The following is a 20503-nucleotide window of genomic DNA, read 5'->3' on the forward strand; positions in this document are numbered from 1 at the left end:
CTACAAGTAAGCTTCAAGTGAAATTGATACATTACCTTGTGCATCTCCACCAGTTAAAGATACCACCCCTGGATGGAGGAAAAGTACTTCCAGAGAAGATGCCACATCTACCTATGAGACAGATAAGGCAAGTCAAGACGACACCACACTCCGATACTTAGAAGTTTCGTGATTACGAGATCATTCTCCCACAATATTTCCTAATGTCATTTGTACTAAATCATTCACTTGTACTCACTAAAGGAGAGCTTGAACCTATGTACTTGTGTAAACCCTTCACAATTAATGAGAACTCTTCTATTCCGTGGACGTAGCCAATCTGGGTGAACCACGTACATCTTGTGTTTGCTTTCCTATCTCTATCCATTTATATACTTATCCACACTAATGACCGGAGCAATCTAGCGAAGATCACAAAAAGCGACCGTTTTCGCTACCTAGGATCTATCTTGCAAGAGAACGGAGAATTAGATGGAAATCTCAACCATAGAATACGAGCTGGATGGATGAAGTGTAAGAGCGCATCCGGCGTGTTGTGTGACCGTCGTAGGCCACTGAAGCTCAAGGGAAAATTTTGTAGGACGGCAATAAGGCCAGCGATGTTGTATGGCACAGAATGTTGGGCGGTGAAGCATCAACACGTACACAAAATGGGTGTAGCGGAGATGAGGATGCTTCGTGGGATGTGTGGGCACACGAGAAAGGATAAGATTGGGAATGAGGATATCCGAGGTAAAGTAGGAGTAGCCGAAATTGTAGGAAAGATGAGAGAAAATCGGCTCCGGTGATTTGGACATGTGCAAAGAAGGCCGACTGACGCTCCGGTTCGAAGATGTGACTACGGGACAGAGGTTCATGGCCGAAGGGGTAGAGGAAGACCTAAGAAAACTTTGGAAGAGACTCTAAGAAAAGACTTAGAGTACTTGGATCTAACGGATGACATGACACAAAACCGAGCGCAATGGCGTTCTAGGATTCATATAGCCGACCCCACTTAGTGGGAAAAGGCTTTGTTGTTGTTGTTGTTGTTGTATATATTTTTGGGTTAGGATGACAATTCTAACCATTAAACTCGATAACCGTGGATAACCGTTTGAATGAATTGGATTTGGGTATGAAAATTTGGGTATGGGGAAAAACCATGATTATTATTCGGTTATGGTTTTGGATATGGTTATAGGGGTCCCCAAACAGTATCAATTCCAAATCCGAACCAAATAATATATATTATATATAATACTAAAGTATTAAAATATATATATGTATATATATTTATTTATTATTCACCGAATCCATTACCTTGAGAATACAAAAATTGCATTGCGTGATGTGCATTTTGTAGAAAAGTTCAAAAGTTTTAATATGAATCCAAATCTATGAGAATTCAATGACACTTATGGGAGATATCAAAGATCAAACCGACATTATCAATGTTTAGCTTTAATTTTTATGCTTCACAACATCTATTCATTAAATCAATTTATACATCAAATATTTAATGATAAAATTAATATTTACTAAATTATCATGCATCAATTGAATGAATATATTTTTTTATTGACAAAGATGAATATAACCGTTAACCGATGGAAAATCCGTTACCCAGTGAGTATGGTTATGGATAATACCCGATGGTTAATTTGCGATTATGAATATAATTAGTTTTCGTGGTTATGGGGATGGATATAATATTTCCGTCCCCAAATTTGAACCGTTGCCATCTCTATTTTTGGGACATTTAGATCTGGATCCAAAAAATCAATTAGGTTAAGTCCATTATTATCTTTTCTCTATTTTTTTTTATACTCATATTATATTTTGTAAAAATATTAGAGATAAATTAAAATCTTCTAATTTCAATAAATCTGCTTAATATCTTTTAACAAAAAACTAATATAGTAATACAAATCCATCCACAGAACATACGACCATAGCTCCAATAACAAATATACGAATGTATATTATACATATAACTGAGATATGAAACCTTACTAAAATGTACAAAAACATAGTATACTTACAAGCAAGACAAATTAATATGTGATTGGTTGATTATAAAAAAGAATTGTCATATAGGTAGATGAATACAATTAACTTATGGTATAAGTTGATTATAAAATTTTAGAGTAGTAGGAAAAACCAAAATAACATGAAAAAAAGAAGAAGAAATAATTAAAGAGATAATTAGAAAAAAATTTAATTTGTCTAATAAAATTTAATCATTAAAGAGATAATTATTGACAATAAAATAAGGAAAACTAAGAGCAATTCCACCCATGAAGCCCTTCCCCCTGGCAATCCACTATTCAATCCACCTTATTAAACAGTAACTGCCTTAAATGAATAGTAACTACCATTAATGAACAGTAATTGCCATTTACATCTCCACCTTTGGAACCCTTCCCCCTGGCAATAAGCAATTAAAATAATAGTTTTTTTTGTTTGTTTAAATAATAAAAAACCCTCTCTCTCTCTCTCTCTCTCTCTTTGACACAAAAAAAATAAAAAATTGCAAAGCCCTCGGGCCACATGCCCGTCGACTCCCCACCCCCCTTCGCTCGGGCTCCCACCCTCACTCGGGCCCTTCCCCGCTGGAGCTGCTCCCATCGGCCCTCAGGCCCTTTCTCCTCCCCTGTCGCCTGAGCAACCAGCATCCGCTGGAGTTGCTCTAATAAAAAAGACTTGAAAACTTTGAGTTTTAATGATAGGGACAAAATAAAGGATAAAATGAATAGTACCATGATTGTCTTTTTAGGGTAAAAATGTGATTTTTCGTTAAAATGAATAATACCGAAAGCTTTTTGTTAAAGTTCCCAATAAAATAAGGCCTAAAGTTAAAGAATTAGACTTATTTTAATAAATTCGAGTATTCTTAATATTGGGTTAAAAAATTGTAAATTATAGAGTAATGCTATTCATACTATGTTTTTATACCACATTTCTATATCACTTTAGGTGGCATTTGATGCGAATAGCCACATCATTTGAAAAATTTGCAAAACCCAAGGAAAAGAAAGAGAAAGACTCTTCGTATACCACAATCATCATTTAATTAACTAGTTTTTCTTAATTATTAGTTTATTAAATAATGAACTAAATTTAAAAATCTGATTAATTCAAATTATGTAGCTGTCCACATCAAATGCCACCTGCTATAAAAATAGGGAACTATAACGAAAAGTACCTGGTACTGTTCACTTTAACGAAAAACCACATTTTTACACTAAAAAGTCAATTATGGTACTATTCACTTTACCCTTTATTTTGTCCTTATCATTAAAACTCAAAAGTTTTCAAACCCTTTTCATTAGTTTTCCTATAAAAATATGATACAAAAATATGATATTTACTCTGACTTGTATCAACTGTCCTAATCCAAAAAAGTGAGAGAAACTAACGTGAACCACCCTGACCGTTAAGTTATCCGGCGCCAAATATTCGTTGGTTCCCTCTCGTCAAAAAATCCAAAGAAGCCATTTTTTAAAATTTTGGAGACACTCCGAAGCTATATAATCTCATTCGAGCTGTAAGTCCCCACGCTACCCCTCCCACTTCAATCTTAACTCTTCCTCCTTCCTTTAACTTTTTCCCAATGGAGAGTAGCTTCTCTTCTCCCCGAAACGATACTTTTCCTGCTGGCCTCCGGGTCCTCGTCGTCGACGACGATCCCACTTGGCTTAAGATCTTAGAAAAGATGCTCAAGAAGTGCTCCTACGAAGGTTATTTCACGCTATCTCAGTTTTCTCACTGTTCCTCTGTTTCGATCACTCTTTAAAGTTCCAACTTTGTTGTTTTTTTCTTCTCTATTTTCTGGAAATTTATAGTTTTCCTGAATGTTTTGGTGTTTTTGGAGATGGATTTTTTGAGTTGTGGGTTAATTTTGGTGGGTTCTTACTTATTAGTGGAATTTTGATCATATTTGGTAATTTAATCACTGTGTTTGTTGAAAGCAAGGATTTTTAATCTTCCCAGAAGCAGCAGTTTAGTTATCGATTTTTCGATTTAAGTAAACGGATAAGCAGAATGATCAGGGTTTACTTGAGATAGAGTATTTGATTGTCTTTACAGGCTGCTATGCAGGAGGATAATGATAATGTGTTTCCGTTAATTAGTTAGTTTAATCAAATGGCAAATACTTTATTCTGTATCGAATATAAACACGTAAAGGTGATTGATTTCAGATAACTGGAGTATTCTTTGGTGCCTCTGGTAGTGTACTTATAGAATTATTACTCTGATCAGTTGTATGGACAACTTGCTGCAGTTAAATACTGTCCCAATCTTGCTGTCATGCTTGGATTTCAGGTTTTATGATCCTTGCTCAATAAATTTTCGTGGTACTTCATATGGGGAACTGAAGTAGTTACTTTGGTTATGTTGGGGGATATTCTCATGCATGATTACTTGTATATGATCTAAACAAGTATAGAAGTCTTCCATTATTCATATAGAAAAGGAAATCCGTTTGTCTTACAGGATTTTATTTTTGTCCGACTGTCAGACACGATGCTTTGGCCAGTATGATAATATAATCAGCTGTCGAATGATAACAGCATCCATTAATTTTCATTATTTCTGAAGTTTTTTCCCTCCCTTTTTTGTCTGTGTTTCAGTGACTACATGTGGTTTGGCAAGAGATGCTTTGCACTTGCTTCGCCAAAAGAAAGATGGATATGACATTGTTATCAGTGATGTGAACATGCCTGACATGGATGGTTTTAGACTTCTTGAGCATGTAGGACTTGAGATGGATCTTCCAGTTATTAGTCAGTACTCTGCCGTTGACCAATAAAGCTTTGTCTTCAAAAGAAAAACGTCTGTCACCACTTAATTCTGACATATCATATCCGTTTTACCTGTGCAGTGATGTCTGTTGATGGAGAAACGAGTAGGGTTATGAAAGGAGTTCAACATGGAGCATGTGATTATCTTCTTAAGCCGATAAGAATGAAAGAACTGCGCAATATATGGCAGCATGTCTTTAGAAAGAAGATACATGAGATAAGAGACATTGAGAGTCATGAAAGCTTCGAGGGTATTCAGTTTATAAGAAGTGGATCAGATCAGTATGATGAGGGCTACTTTCTTAGCGCAGATGACCTCACTTCATCGAGAAAAAGAAAGGATGTCGATAACAAATACGATGACAAAGACTTTGCTGATTTATCATCTACAAAAAAGGCTAGAGTTGTTTGGTCTGTAGATCTTCATCAGAAATTTGTAAAAGCAGTACATCAGATTGGATTTGACAGTATGTAAATTTCTTGCTTATGAAGCTAGGTTTTTGGATCAGCATCATGAACTATAAGTCTGAATACATTTTGTGTTCCTTTTCAATAATATCGCCACCAACTTTATTATGTTTCTACAGAGCGATGATGTGTAATGTCTGTTTGGCAGAAGTTGGTCCGAAGAAAATACTTGACCTGATGAACGTGCCTTGGTTGACAAGAGAAAATGTCGCTAGCCACTTGCAGGTAAATACCTCACCTTTAAGTACTTTTCCTGATAACATCGGAAACTTTTATGTAGTGGGATTTGTACACCGCAATACTTTCATTACGGTAACATACCTGGCAATCGATAATTTCCTTACGCAATAATGTATGATATATATATATATATATATATATATATATATATATTACATGCATATATGTATATAATATGTATACACACACACAAGTATAGTGACAACATAAATTGCTCCCATTTCCTTGATCTCAGTCGGATTTGTCAAATTTACTGACACATGTACGAGGAATTATAGTTCATAATGCTTATCACTGAAGTAATTGAACTCAGTCTCTCCTGTAACAAAATGGCTAATAAAAGCTGAAGTGTAATAGATAATATGGTTACATGGCATGATTATTCTCACTGAAAAAGTTCATGTGCAGAAGTACCGGCTCTACTTGAGTAGGCTGCAAAAAGAGAATGAACTTAAATCTTCTTGTGGGGGGATGAAGCATTCCGATTATTCCTCAAAAGATGCTCACGGAAGTTTTGGCCTTCAGAACTCGATCAGCATTCAACAAAGTGATGTTGCACATGGCAGCTTCAAAGTTTCTGGCAATAGCTTAGTTTCCCAGAGAGTGGGTACGAAGAGCCACGAGAGTGACATAGAAGGGATTGTTTCAGAGCCTGTGGCAGAACCTAAGAAAGGTTCGAACGGAAACATTCCTGATTCTCAGAAGACCAGGAGTCCACAGATGGACTTCAATAATTCTTACGCGGAAACCAAAAAGGGTTTGATTGGCAATGTTCCTGATTCTCAGAAGATTAGGACTCCGCAGGTGCGTCCCAGTCATTCACTTGCATCGGTGGAATCTGAAGTAAACTTCACAGAATTTGAATCCGCTATTCCAACAAAGTATTCTAGGAATGAAATTCAATTGAATAAAAAGCAGAAGCCACTTATTCCGTTAAATAGTGGATTCAACAAGCCACCACTGCCCGGTCCACACAGCCATTTCCAAGTTGATCGAGTACAATCAATTCCTTCCAGTAGTTCAAGACCTTCTATCGCGGAGGAAGATGTAACTGGCCCTGCTAAGAGTAAGCCTTCATATTCTGAGTACATAAATATTCAGGGTAGCCATGTAAGTCCAACAATAAGCACGGCAGACTCCTTTCCTGATCAAATCAAGAGCTGTGTGGTAAACCATCAAGTTTCTGAGGCCGTTTCCACTAGTACAGCAAACATGGAGTACCAGGGCTTCAACTTGAACTGCATTACTGATTTGGAATCCGCCCAAAGAAACCTAATCGTGGAAAGTGCATCACCTTTTGGTTCTTTGGATGACGGCTTTCAAATTTGTTGGTATCAAGGTGATTGCTATGGCATGAATCTCGGACTTCAAAATATAGAGTTCCCGGAGTACAATGATCCTGCACTTGTTTCTGAAGTTCCCGCTCACTTGTATGATGCATTGAGATTTGATTATCCATATGAGCCATCAGAATATTCTGTCATAGGTCAAGGTCTATTCATATCATGAACTGCCCCTGCACGGCACTGTTCCTTTGCGCAACTTCAACGAAGAATGATCCGTTGCTATTTCCGTTTTGATAAGCCAGTATAAGTTGAATATCTGTTATATCTCTGACCGGTTTGGATTTGAATGTCGAGATGTGTATCACGAGTGATGGAAAACCATAGCATAATAAGCTTTCTTCTTTAAATTTGATGAGATGTGCACTAGATTTCTTGTATCTATACGCATGTGGAGAATCCATGCCAGAATGGTTTTTTGTTAAGTCTGTACCTCTGCATAAAACTCATCGTTCTCTCCACGCAAGTTATGAAACGAGAAATTTAATGAACAAAATGGAAAAAATATCGAGAAATAATTCGAAAAGGAGAAGAAAGAAGAAGCTGTGTACATGGAGCAACCAAAATATGTAATCATTCCTAACTTTTGTATATTGATCTATTTACAGTCACCCAAAAGAACAAAAGAAGCACCGTAGAAATGAAAGATAAACCCTACAAAATTTCACTTCTAACAGAAAGACCTCAACAAAATGCCCCCGTTCCCCGAAAGAAAACCATACTATCCTCGCATGTTAATTTTCTTTCCCCATATTTTGTATTACAGAAAGTAGTTGTGGCCCTTCTGGGTGGTAACCGGACTTTTCTTTTTCTTTTCGATCAGAGGGTGTCAACCTGCTGAGTCAATCAATCTCCATGCATATCCCTAAGCTAGACACCCTCAACTCTGGATATTGGGAGGAGAATTCTCGTGAGCATTCTTTTTTGAAAGAGAAGGCACCATTCGATTTGTGCTCAAATTGTATTTTTGTGTGACACACTTGGAGCTGTGAGAATTGACAAAAGGTCGAGAGCTTGAGTCCAGAATTTTGCTGACGGTAGAGTGCCTCCCAAGTTTGGGTGACCGAGACTGTGACGGAGGAATCTGCAAGACATTTGTGTCCACCATTCATAAAAAAGAAAACATTTAGAGGGATAAAATGGAAAAGGTTCCGAGGGGAGAGTAGCAGTCTTCATTGCCTCAGAAACTAAAATTGCAGTAGAAACTTTCCAAAGACAAGACTACTGAAAGCATTCAGTGCATGCTCTAATACATATACAAAGTTCGGAAGAAAATGTGTGTACCTTGTTCAAGTGATTACTTGGCAATTGTGGTCCCGAGGAGAGAACTTGGTTTCGTTTTGCTTTTAAGGCAGTGCTCTGGTGCAGTTTATTAACATCACCCACTGCTTTTTCCTGCATAACATTTTCTTTCTTTTAAGTATACTTATAAATGTTTGATAATGATACACGGGTACAGAATATTACAGGATTCAACTCGCATTGCCCTGTCACACATGTTTTATGCGACTTGCTCTGATAGCAAAACTCGAATGAGAAGAAACCCCTTATCTAAATGCATAAGATCAAAGGAAAGTTATTGTGTCAAAAATACCAAGATTTTTCATAAGAAACTAACCCTTTTATTAGATCTCAGTTGCAACAGCTTATGTTCAGCCTCCTTGGCAATTTTCTTCTCTTCCAGCCTCTGATAGAACTGGTGCAGGAAAAGAAAGAGAAATTTCTCTTAGCAAAGAAACCCACAAATACTTAATGAACCATGGTACGATAAGGAAGGAACTAAAAATATAATAATCGATCGAGTCTTGCCTCTTTACGCTTTTCTGCTCTTTCTTCACTCTTCAATCTAAAAGGACATGATACAATAGGGGGTCGTGGTTTACTTCCGTTTGCAGTAGAAGATTGGCTGCCAAACAATCAGTTATTTAGAATAATCCATAGCCATAAGTTATGAAAGCATTGGTAGTTCCTTTTAAATCTAGTCCAATAACCATTTTAGTCCAATAATCTAGAACATTATACGAATACAAGTTCATAGAGTTTGTTAAGTAATTAAAAAAAATAACAGAAAAAGAGTTATTAGTTCCTGAAAAATAAAATGAAAATAAATAAAACATATAGCCATGTCAGTAGCAAAGTCCTTACTCTTTTGAGGAGGATATCCATTTCCCATCTCCAATTGGTCCAGCTACTGACTTATTCAGTAATGTTTTTGCCCTAGAAGCAATATAATCGATCGCATAAGTTAAAGTACTCAATGCATGATAAATAGCACAAATCGTAAGGGAGTATGTAATGGACTGAGACTCTGAGACATTAGCGAACATATGAGAAGAAAGCAGAATACCTTCTATCTTTGGACCATGGTTCTACTGAAGACTGCATTAATACCCCGCCAACAGATGCCTGAAGTTGGCAAATAAAACTAGGTGTCACATTAGACACAAATCATATGAATGAAGAATAAATAATAAGATTAAATGGTAAGAATTCGTACCCTAATAGCAGTTCGTCGATGAGAAGCCGGATCATTTATGGAGATATTAAGTTTAGTCATTTTACTTCTCGAATTTCTGGTCTTCTCAACAACTGGTGAAGTTCTTTTACTGGTTTCATTTTCGCCCACATGAGAAGTGAAGTGCATTGACATGTGGAGAGATTTTGCAGTCAAACTCCTCTTGTCAACTAAGTCTGATGAAACCTTCTTACCCATTTGAGTGGCATTTTTCCCGTTTATGGTTTGCACACGAATTGCTTGTTTGGCAGGAGACGGTGGCACCTTGGGTGCTCTACCTTTAGTGGATAACCTTGGGGAAGAGTTCATCAATCTTTTCTTGCTCATTGAAGCAAGATTCTCCTCACCGGAAGCTTCCTGGAGGATCTGTGAGATGACAACAGTTAGTGTGGTGAGAAAAAGTGGTCAAGCAATTGCAACTTACTTAAAAACAGGACAGAGCCCAACAATTTACCGTCTCTGGCATCTTCTCTTCTAGGGTGGCAACAATCTCATTTTGGTCTTTGCCATTTTTAAACTGGTTTGATATTTCAACGTGAATAGGATTTTCCAAATTAACACTTTCTTCAATCATCGCTTCTGATCCGTCCACCTTGGTGATATCCAATTGATTCCCTTCAACATTTTGATTATGGCTATTCACATCAGCTGAGTATACTTCTACCTCAGAATATGGAGCAACATTTTCCTGTTCTTTATCAACAACCATCTGGCTCCCTCCATTTGCCGGTTCTATGTCCACGGAGGAGCTCTCACAATTTCCGTACACAGTTACCGATGATGCTGTAACATTACAGGCATCAGCATTTGTCACCTCAAGCAAGGCTGCTGCTTTCTCGGCAGCTTTTTTCTTGTAATGAGCTTCAAAATAAGCCTTCTTCAGAGCAACAGAGCCGGGCTTGGAGAACTTCTCGACTTCTTCTAAGTATCGATTGTGGGAAAATGCTGACCATTTCTCCCAAGCAAGAGGTTCTGACATATACCTACCGAAGGAGATCGATTCTCCTAGGCAGTGAAGGGGGTCGCCCTGCAATGCAAAGCACATCACAATTTCCTCAGTGAATTCCAAAATCCGACTCGTAAAAATGTAACCAAATCATACAAGTCCATCCAAACACAAAATTCAATAATTCCAACAAGAAACTAGAGAGATACCCATATCATTTAAACCACCATGAATAAGCTCACTGCGTTAATGTAATCCCAAAAGAATGTGATGCACAAGCTAAAGAACTTTAACATGAAAACGAAACTGGTTAAAAGTCTCTCTCTCTCTCTCTCTCTCTCTCTCTCTCTCTCTCTCTCTCTCTCTCTCTCTCTCTCTCTCTCTCTCTCTCTCACTCCCTCTCCTCTCTCTCACTATAATAACGCAAGATTAGGAACAAACCAAACGAACCAAGAACTGAAGACATCCATTGGAAAACCGCCTACTACAACACTACGCGCACTTTATCCCCTAAAAATAACAAAAGGAATAGCTCTAACAAAACCATCTTAATCCACACCACATTAACCAAAGTTCTCATTTTCCCACTATTTCTCAGCAGCCAAACAAACCACTATGCGATTAAAACAAGCCAATCGGATCAAGACCCATTAAAGCTTTCGAGAAAACAAGAAAAACCCATGAATCGAAAAACTTCAAGAGTCAAAGAAATGGGAAAATCTGCAGAAGGACGACTGACCTCTTTGACTTCAGGGGAACACTCAGAAGGGTCGGATGATGAGCTCATCAGGCAGGCCGATTCACCCATTTCAGTGTTCTTGCTTTCTCTGGGAAAATCCTTCCAATTGGGGTCGTTTATATGGCTAGAAATTTGAATTGTGAATTGCAATTCAAGAAAGGCGCCTTATTGGGTCCATTCCATGTTTGGTTTTACAATTTTTACCCCCAAAAAATGTGCAGAAAAAGAAGCTTTTTTAGAGAGAGAGAGAGAAGGGGAGCGTGGGGTTTTGTTTGCCTTTAAAGCTTGGGTTTCTAGTTTCCTTGATGATTTTCTTAGATGGAGATGGAGATGGAGATGTCTCTCCTTTTTTTTTTTTATTCTTGGAAATTTATTTATTATTTATTCGTTAAAATGGATCAAGGGCCTCAACGTTCATATACTGGAGTGTGATATGGGACCCATTAATTGGAAAATTAAAACTTTATTTCCAACGTCTATTTCCTTTTTAGTCGATTGACCAAATAAAAGTTCCTCTTTTTGTTAATGATGGAGAGAGTTTGAGCCACGGATCCTTTGTTTGCAGAAAGTTTGAGCCATGGATCCTCTGCATGTTGCGTCGACCCTTTTATTTTATTTTCGCAAACACTTAGTAAAATTTCAATTATTTAGAGAATTTAACACTTTAAGTTATTAACTAATGTGGATAAAGTTTGCATCTTTTTCTTCAATCGTAGATAGTACTGGAGTCGTACGAAAAATGAATCGAACTAATGAGTAAAATGGCACTTTACTGTAACAGACTGTAAATCAAACTATATATTGTTTGATCATTTACATTTACTGAAAAATTTTGGTACCATGTAAACGGTTCATTATTTTGTTATGTAGAGATAACTAAATGTTTTGTGGTTTGATTGATTGTTTGTTGTTGTAAATATGACTTTAAATAATGATTACGAAAATGAACGATTATGATTATAAAATTTGTGCAATGAAACCACGCTAATCGCAAGGGGAAGACCTTTCCCATGCAATGGATGCAAGTATATATGTTCATACTTTCATGTAAATGTTGGTTTAAAATGATAATATTATTTGTATCACATTTACTAATCACTTATCAAAATAGAGATCCATTGATATGCGTGATACTTACATAGTTACGTGTACTCAAGCAGTGTTTGACAATGTGATCAACAATGGGATCCAGTTAACAATATAAATGATATAGAATTTTTGTTGGGAAATTTGTTTTAACACTTTTCTTTTAGAGTGGAATTTACACATTCATTTTTACTTCACACACACGTTTTTTTAACCGTCGAATTGAACGAATTGAAGAAGAAGATCAATACCAAAAATTAACAAAAAGTATATGAAAAGTAAAATAAATGTGTTGATAGCACCACCCTAGATTTTAGTCTCTTCCTTTCCTTTGGCATGCAAAGCTTGCTTCTATTCATTACGACAAGTCATTTATCTTATGGTGCATTTACTAAGGGGAGTGGGGACAATAGGAAGGACAAGGATTGTTTGCACTCCCACTTTCGGTGCTCTCTCGTGCCCTCCTGTTTTGTGTGGTCACAGTTAAGCCACGTCAATATTTTATATTGTTTTTTTATAAAGATAATAAGACAAAAATGAAAAGTAATATAAAATGTTGACGTGGCTTAATCGTGACCACACAAACAGAAGGGCATGGGACGGCAGAAAATCCTTATCCATGTGAATTGCACTCCTCCCAGGTTATTCAAGTGTTGGTACTTGAGGGAATGAAATGCATGTGGGACCCATCTAATATGGGGAATCAGACTCCCAACATACCCGGCATCAATCTCCCGAACAATAGATGTGATTTGAATTCCGGGAGAAAGTTTATATCTGGAATCCCTTTTTTCTACCCAAAATACCCTTACCTCGTCTCCCTTCCACCTCTTTCTCTGCTTCTTTGTCTCTGCGGGCACGGGCAATGACCAATATCAAAGGAGAAGAAAATCAGAGGGAAAGAAGAAGAAGAAGATGGAGAAAAGAGATGGAGAAGCTGAAAAGAATTGAGGAATGGGATGCAGTGTGGTCTTCACGAGAAAGAAAAAACAATTGGCGGATGGGGAAGAAGAATCAGAAGAGAACAAGAAGAAGAATCATAAGGAAGCAAGAAGAAGAATGGGAGACTGAAAAGAGTTGGGGGATGGCCGAAAAGAATTGGGCGATGGGGTGCAATTTGGGCTTTCAGGAGAAAGAAAAATAATTGAGGGATGGAGAAGCGAGCAAGGAGGGCTCTCACTTGGTTTTTTTAATATCAACTACACAAATGTCTTTTTGACATTTCAAAAAAAAAAATTGATAAATTGTACAAATTCTTTGTAAAGCATTTTTCTCAAAGTTTTTTTTTAAAAAAAAAAAATTTATAAAAAATATAAAAAACTATATACTTGGAATATGAATAATTTAGTAATTACATTAGTTTTCACTCCGATTCATGTATTTAAGTAAAAAACTTATATAAATAAATATGGTTTCTACTCCGATTTCAAGAAATTTTAGTAAACAATTTTAATAGAAATCTGATTATGACTTCACCCTATTTCAATTCCCGTTTAATCTAATTCATTATCAATTCAATTCCTTTCATTTTGATTAGACGAGATTCCACGAGTACTGTAAGTTTAAAAATGTAAACCAGTAAATGCCAAAATGCCAATTTTCCAAACGATGCCGTTTCTTATTCGCCACCGAGTCTCTCTCAGATTTTTCCTTATCCAGGAACATTTCTGGACTTCTCCAGAACTGTCTGCTTCTGAATGTGTCTTCCTCCTTCCATCTTGTTCCAGAAATGTCTACACTTTCCTTTAAATATTGGAAAACCTGGATGCTCTCCTCAAGTTTTATTTCATTCACTTCACTTTCTTATCTAGATTTCTTACCTACCAAACAGATCCCCACAACTCCATTAATTACTGACCAATAAACGAAACCCAACATTTGAGAGTACCAAAATGTCTCAGGCCGTATCCAATGTCAGCCCCTTTTTCCCACTGTCATCTGTGAAAACCAGAAATGTGCGATACCCTGTTTTCTCAAAACCAATTAATGGTGGCGGATGTTTTAGCCACAGTAGTAAGAACAGCCTTAAGGCCATGGCAGGCGATGCAAGAGACAACCTTGACCACATGCAGAGGGCCACCAAGCTCCAACAACAGCAGGCCCAGCCTAGAAAGAGAGCTGCCCCAGCGCCGCCCATCGGTAAGTTCGAATTCCCACTAAAAAGTTTTAACTTTGAAGCTTTAGGACTGCTTTGGTTGTTCGTAAGCGCTTCTGCTAGTAGTGTTTTCATTGGAAACGCGTTGAAAGTGTCTGTCAGGGAACTTGAGTCAAATTCTTTTTGGTGACCCACCCTTTTACTCTTTCAGAAACACGGTCTCAAACATGTCCTAGAATTGAATAGTTTAAGAAACAAAATTGAAATTTGGCAGGGTTGTGGGACCGGTTTCCAACGGCCAAGACGGTGCAGCAGATGATGGAGACGATGGAGGGTCTGATGGACGACCCGTTTGCCTACTCCGGCGGGTACAGGACGCCAGTCCCGAGCGAGACGGGCGGGTACAGCAGGGGAAGGACGCCGTGGGAGATCAAAGAAGGTGAGGATGCTTACAAGGTGAGATTCGACATGCCCGGGATGACAAAAGAGGACGTGAAGGTGTGGGTGGAGGAGAAAATGCTGGTTGTGAAGGCCGAGAAGGCGGTCAAGAAGACGGAAAATGGGGCGGTGGTGGAAGAAAACGGGGAGGAGTGGTCAGCCAAGAGCTATGGGAGGTACAGCAGTAGAATAGCGTTGCCGGAGAATATTCAGTTTGAGAAGATTAAGGCTGAGGTTAAAGATGGGGTCTTGTACATTACCATTCCAAAGGCGTCCATGACTTCCAAGATTTTGGACATCAACGTTTGTTGAGTGATGTCATGGCCTCTTTCTTTTCGTTGTTCAAATGCTTCCATGACTTTCCGGTAATTGAGATCACTTGTTCATAGGGATTTTGAGTATTTCCAATATGGTGCATGTAAGACATATTCTGAAATCACAACAACAAGATATTAGGATCACGAATAAATCAAATCAATATGAAATAGAGATCGATTAATTATATTGAACTTATCTGTAGAATTCGGAAGACATGGTTATAAAGGTGAAGCCATTGATCCTTACGAACAAAGTAGAAGTAGTCTTCTACTTCCAGTACCTCTCAATGAACTCTACTATCGAAATAGGTTTATAGTTTCCGTGAGTTTCTATCGGTATGGAAGCAGGGACTGCTCCTAGGTTATATAGTTATGGTTTCAATCAATTCCTCCCTATTATCGGAAAGGATATCAACCCAAATCATATCTCATCAATTATAGTCCCATCATGATTCTTATTCCTTGTATTTACTTAATAAAGGTCCTTAATTGATTGCATGTAATTAGGACTCTAATATGTTTATTTCCTTAAGGCACCGAGAGTCCTAGAGATTTCATTAACTTGATTGCCAAGTCAATATTCCCTCAATTATTCTCGGCATAATCATTGTCATTCACAAAATGGTTTTACATTCTCCCACTTGAATGTCAATGAGAATACCTTAACGAGATAAATATATATGGTGATCACTTGAGTCCACTAAAGTATGCAATCATACCTTTCAAGTAACTTGTCACTTTGAGACTAAGTGCAGAACCAAGGAAAACAAGGCACATATTGGACAGTTTCTTGCACTCCATGATTACATGCACACTCAACTCAAAGCACTATGTTACTAACAAAGTCATGATATCAAGAGCTAATAGTTAAAACATTAGCTCACAATAGTCGAACTGAAAATATGAAAAATATATTTCAGTACAAAAGTAGTTCACAAAAGAACTCAACAACGTTGGTAACAAAATCCAACTTTTCTGTCATTTTAGAATATAATAAGAGAACAAGTAAAATACGACATACTGTTTACAAAATCAGGATCCCTTATTAAAACTTATGAACAAATTTTAAACCAAATTTACTCTTAAAGTATCAGCCACTAAGACTTCAAATTTTCAATACAAAAGGTAATCTTTACTCCCACTGATTAAAAGAGTAAAAGAAAAATAAACTTTATAAATGTCTATAAAACGAAACAGATACCTTTCACATACTCCCATTAGCAAAACATTAGTCATGGGATCTAGAACATAAAATTTGTGAGCTCAACATCTTTATTTTAGATATCTGTAGGGAAATGATTCTCATGACTGAAAAACTATACAAAATTATTTGGTCAGTTTTGTTCATCTAACAATTGACAGAAATAGAAAACTTTAACTGAATGTTTTCTTATTGCATCAAAAGCATATAATTCCAGAATCATCTTTGGACAGAAACTAATTATATTAGGTTTGCATAGCTAAAACACAAAATACAAGGGCAAACGTATATAGCTTCAACACTTTTGAGCAGATGAAGTATATGCAATCTTGTCAATTTCATGTTTCACTATACATTGATTTATATTTGTACTGAATAAGAAAACACTTTTGAGCAGATTAATTATTCATCAATAACATATAAATCACAAGTCCAATTTCTTGAACAACATATAAGAATTAATAAGTAAAACACCTTTGAGCAGAATATACTCATTAACCCTTCTTGAATTTCCTACAAGATTAGTTGCATATGTAACAAATAAAATATAAACAAGTATGATAATGTACGTTTTATCTATCAAAACTATGATCATTAAAAACATGCAAAATTGATGAGTGTGAAGCCCATAATACATTATTTCTCCCACTTGGGCAAACACTCAAAATTGCAAGATTAAACACTAGAGAAAGTGGTTTTCATATAACAAAATATAGGCTAGTTGAATCAATAAAGATAGTGTACACAATCCATTATATAATATAACATGGCAAATTTTTACAAAGTTTGGAGTTAGAAAAACTATCAAAATTGTAATCAAATAGGACACGTTGCAAGGTATGCAAAACTCCATTAGTATTTCCCAAGCTCCACCAAAATTTCAAATTTAATCATAATTTAAATAAAACCAATTTCCAATCTTTAATATGCTCAAAACACAAAAATTTCTTAAATAAATTTGTTGAGTCACAAAATAGTTGGTTTGGACATAATAAACCAATCTATATGTATCAAAATTAGGATTATATAAGGAACAATATCTCAACACCATTAATCGATCTAAAAGTGACAAGTGATTATATCAACCAATGGCTACAAAATTTATTTTAGTGTATGAGAGAAGACCCACATATGTGTTAAATATTAGATCAAAAATTAAAATGAAACCTAATAAGAGAATCCAAACTCAAAATTTATGTTTTAATTCTAAAACAAAGTAGAATTAAAGTAAACACATAGATATCTCAACAACATCAATTTTTAACAATAATTTTAATCCAATTTAGAACTCACAGAAAATTAAGGCAAAAGATTGGCAAATTTACCTACTCATTTTTGATTATGCAAGATTCATCATGGAAGTAGTCGAGTTGTGGTGGATCGAACCAACTTCAAATTGCATGATTGTTACACCTTTGGGCAGAAACTCATCATGCAAAGAAAATACATGCATAGCTAGCTAAAACATAAAATACACAAAATACATATAGCTTCAACAGTTTTGGCCAGATGAAAATACGTTAGAAGGACTTTATGATTTGCTATAATACTAATTTATAATTGGTGAGTGATTTCCTAAAATTCCCATTGGGACAAAAGTATTCACCATATAAATTAGAATTCTGATTTTTTTTTTCTTTTCAAAATAATCCTTTAGAATAGTATTAAATAACCGTTTAGTTGGATATTCAATGATTCTCAAAAGATTCAATCAGACACAAAAGTATGTCGTTATTGCCATTGAGCAATAGAGTTCTGGAAAGAGAAAATATGGTTATTCAGTTATTCGATAGCGACCAAAATGATCAATTAGTAAACTGATGCCACTTTCCAATTTTCTCTCAAAAGACAATCATCATAATCAGAATTGATGACCAAACAAAACATTGGTTTAAGCAAAACAAACCAATACATCTTTAAATCAAAATTCAATCAGTGTTGTCTATATAAAATTCATTAGTATTGAGAATTTGCATATAATAAGGACATATTGGAACCATAAACTTGTACAATAATTGGTACCAATAGATGTACACAAATCAGTTAAACAATATCACATAACAAAACTAGTTTGAAGTACCAAAATTCAGCAGTACTACTTTAGTTTGCAAATTCACTAAAAACTCAATTCTCTTTAGATTGTCATGAAAATTTTCAAGTCTGAACTAGACATATATGACTACTATTTTTCAAAATTTCATGATTTTTAAAATCTTATAAGCGAGCCAAAAATGAATTTGAAAAGAGAGGTGCTGCAGAAACAGCAGAAAATGTTCAGTACATACCTGAGATTACAAATTCACTAAATATTCATTGTTCATCCGATATGCATCAAACTTTTGAGACATAAAGTAAACATAAAAATTTGTTATTTCCCAAAATTTCATAATTTTTGAGACTTTACAAGTGTACTAAAAGAAAATTATAAATGGGATATGCTGCAGAAACGGCAAAAATTCTGCAGTACATACCGGAGACTAAATAATTCACCAAAAATTTAATTTTTCTCCAATATGCATGAAAGTTTTTAGAAATGAAGTAGACATATAAATTTACTGTCACCCAAAGTTCCATTCTTTTTGCAATCTTAAAAGTGGGCTAAAATTAAAATCGAAATGAAATGTGCTGCAGAAGCTGAGTAAATCTGCAGTACAGTCCCAAGATTAAAAATTCACCAGTAACTCATTTTCAGACCAATGCTGGTGAAAATTTCCATACTTCAAATAAACATCTCAATGTATATCATACTAAAATCTCAAGAATTTATGAGTTACATTGATATATCAAAATAATATCACAAACAGACTATTCTGCAGAAGTCTGCAGAATTCCAGCAACATAGTATCACACTTAAAAATTTACCATACATCCATTTCTTGTCCAAAAAACTTGAAAAAATACCAGCGTCTACAATCCATTTAATATTACGAAATGACCGAATTTCATAATATTTGGAGTTATGGAAGTCTATCAAGCCCAGGTTATTGAAATGAATGGGTTTCCTTTTAATGAGACTTTAATGGAGTCATACCACTATAATGTAGCACGATTAATTTTGACAAAAGTTTAGGCAATAAATAATTCACACCACAATTGAATCAATTTATTAAAAAATTGAAAACCTAATACGAACCGTCTGAAAGCAATTCATAATAATGTAATTAACCACACATCAAAATTATGACAGCAAGCAATCCTTCATAATACAATAATTTGTTCATATATACGTAAGTTGCCAAATAGTTTCACCATTATCGGTTCATCAGAAAACAAACAAATTGGGAATGCCTTTTAGAACATGTTAATTAACAAGGCTAAATCCAAATTTTAAATCATGAAAGCATGAAATCCAATACAATATTCATCCAGAAAACTCACATCTGAAAGGGTTAATTTAATAATTTGACATAATCGTAACAGAGAACAGCCCAAAATACAAGCAAATTTTTTTTTTTAAAGCTAGATTTTGCAACGTAATAAGCGGAAGCATAAATTCTCAACTTAATCAATTTTGAGATGGAAAAATAAATAAGAAAATAAAGGTTGATTGCCCAGAATCAACAATATCTTGATCAATTTAGTTGAAACCAAAAGCTTAATTTTAACTCAACCAAATTAGGTAGATTAAATTGTACGATTTCATACCTTTTCGGAGAGAATTCTTACCGGAAAACACCAAATAGATCCAAAAGCCGCTATTGAGCTGTTTTGCAAGAGAGCTAAAGACTTCACACGCAAGGGAGAAGACCCCGTACTGTTTCAACGGCCTATCTCACCTTTTTTTTTAATTTTTTTTTAAAATTTTTAATAATAATGAAATCGAATTATCGCAACTAAATCGATAATAAGAGGATTATATAATAAATCCAAATATCATCCAACATTAGGTTTGGTCAAACGCCATCAAAACCTGCACTTAGTTTACAAAATTCATGCAATTCGAAAAGAAACCATTTCATATTGCAATTCGAAAAGAAGTTTTCTTTTAACGGTGAAGTACTAGAACAATAGTGACTTTGATTATATATATATATATAAATATATACTTTTATTTTTCCGTAAAATATAAACATAATAAACTTACGAAAATTTAATTGATACAGAATTCAGAATCGTGGAAGCATGTTAACTGATTTCATAGGATAGAATGATAGAAATCAGCCAACTAAAACAATATCAAATAATTACCTTTAATCCGAACCCTAAGCTTGTTGTGTGGCTCTGATACCACATGTAAAACATATTCTGAAATCACAACAACAAGACATTAGGATCACGAATAAATCAAATCAATATGAAATAGAGATCGACTAATTATATTGAATTTATCT

General features: G+C 35.5%; 3 protein-coding genes across 4 annotated transcripts; 2 read left to right on the plus strand and 1 right to left on the minus strand.

Annotated features, from left to right (window-relative positions):
- Nucleotides 1-3455: 3455 nt before the first annotated feature.
- LOC103452399 (two-component response regulator ARR11) lies at nucleotides 3456-7197 on the plus strand. Of its 2 annotated transcripts, none has more exons than XM_029091760.2 (5): nucleotides 3456-3719; nucleotides 4614-4766; nucleotides 4865-5251; nucleotides 5401-5477; nucleotides 5901-7197. In XM_029091760.2, the coding sequence occupies exons 1-5, from the start codon at nucleotides 3593-3595 to the stop codon at nucleotides 6999-7001; spliced, it is 1845 nt and encodes a 614-aa protein (XP_028947593.2). In that variant the 5' UTR covers nucleotides 3456-3592; the 3' UTR covers nucleotides 7002-7197. The 2 variants fall into 2 exon arrangements, with proteins under 2 accessions (XP_028947593.2, XP_070666940.1); XM_070810839.1 differs by having other exon boundaries at nucleotides 5404-5477.
- Nucleotides 7198-7387: 190 nt separating this feature from the next.
- Nucleotides 7388-11425, minus strand: LOC103452077 (protein WVD2-like 7). The gene is made up of 9 exons (XM_008391559.4): nucleotides 11036-11425; nucleotides 9805-10377; nucleotides 9333-9716; nucleotides 9183-9241; nucleotides 8981-9052; nucleotides 8645-8741; nucleotides 8454-8531; nucleotides 8120-8230; nucleotides 7388-7919 (listed from the first exon to the last, which is right to left on the minus strand). The coding sequence occupies exons 1-9, from the start codon at nucleotides 11102-11104 to the stop codon at nucleotides 7716-7718; spliced, it is 1647 nt and encodes a 548-aa protein (XP_008389781.3). The 5' UTR covers nucleotides 11105-11425; the 3' UTR covers nucleotides 7388-7715.
- Nucleotides 11426-13728: 2303 nt separating this feature from the next.
- LOC103452075 (small heat shock protein, chloroplastic-like) lies at nucleotides 13729-15046 on the plus strand. Its single transcript, XM_008391557.4, has 2 exons — nucleotides 13729-14260; nucleotides 14491-15046. The coding sequence occupies exons 1-2, from the start codon at nucleotides 14014-14016 to the stop codon at nucleotides 14964-14966; spliced, it is 723 nt and encodes a 240-aa protein (XP_008389779.1). The 5' UTR covers nucleotides 13729-14013; the 3' UTR covers nucleotides 14967-15046.
- The last annotated feature ends 5457 nt before the right edge of the window (nucleotides 15047-20503 follow it).

The sequence above is a fragment of the Malus domestica genome, chromosome 13 (genome assembly GCF_042453785.1).
Source record: "Malus domestica chromosome 13, GDT2T_hap1".
Lineage (NCBI taxonomy): Eukaryota > Viridiplantae > Streptophyta > Magnoliopsida > Rosales > Rosaceae > Malus > Malus domestica.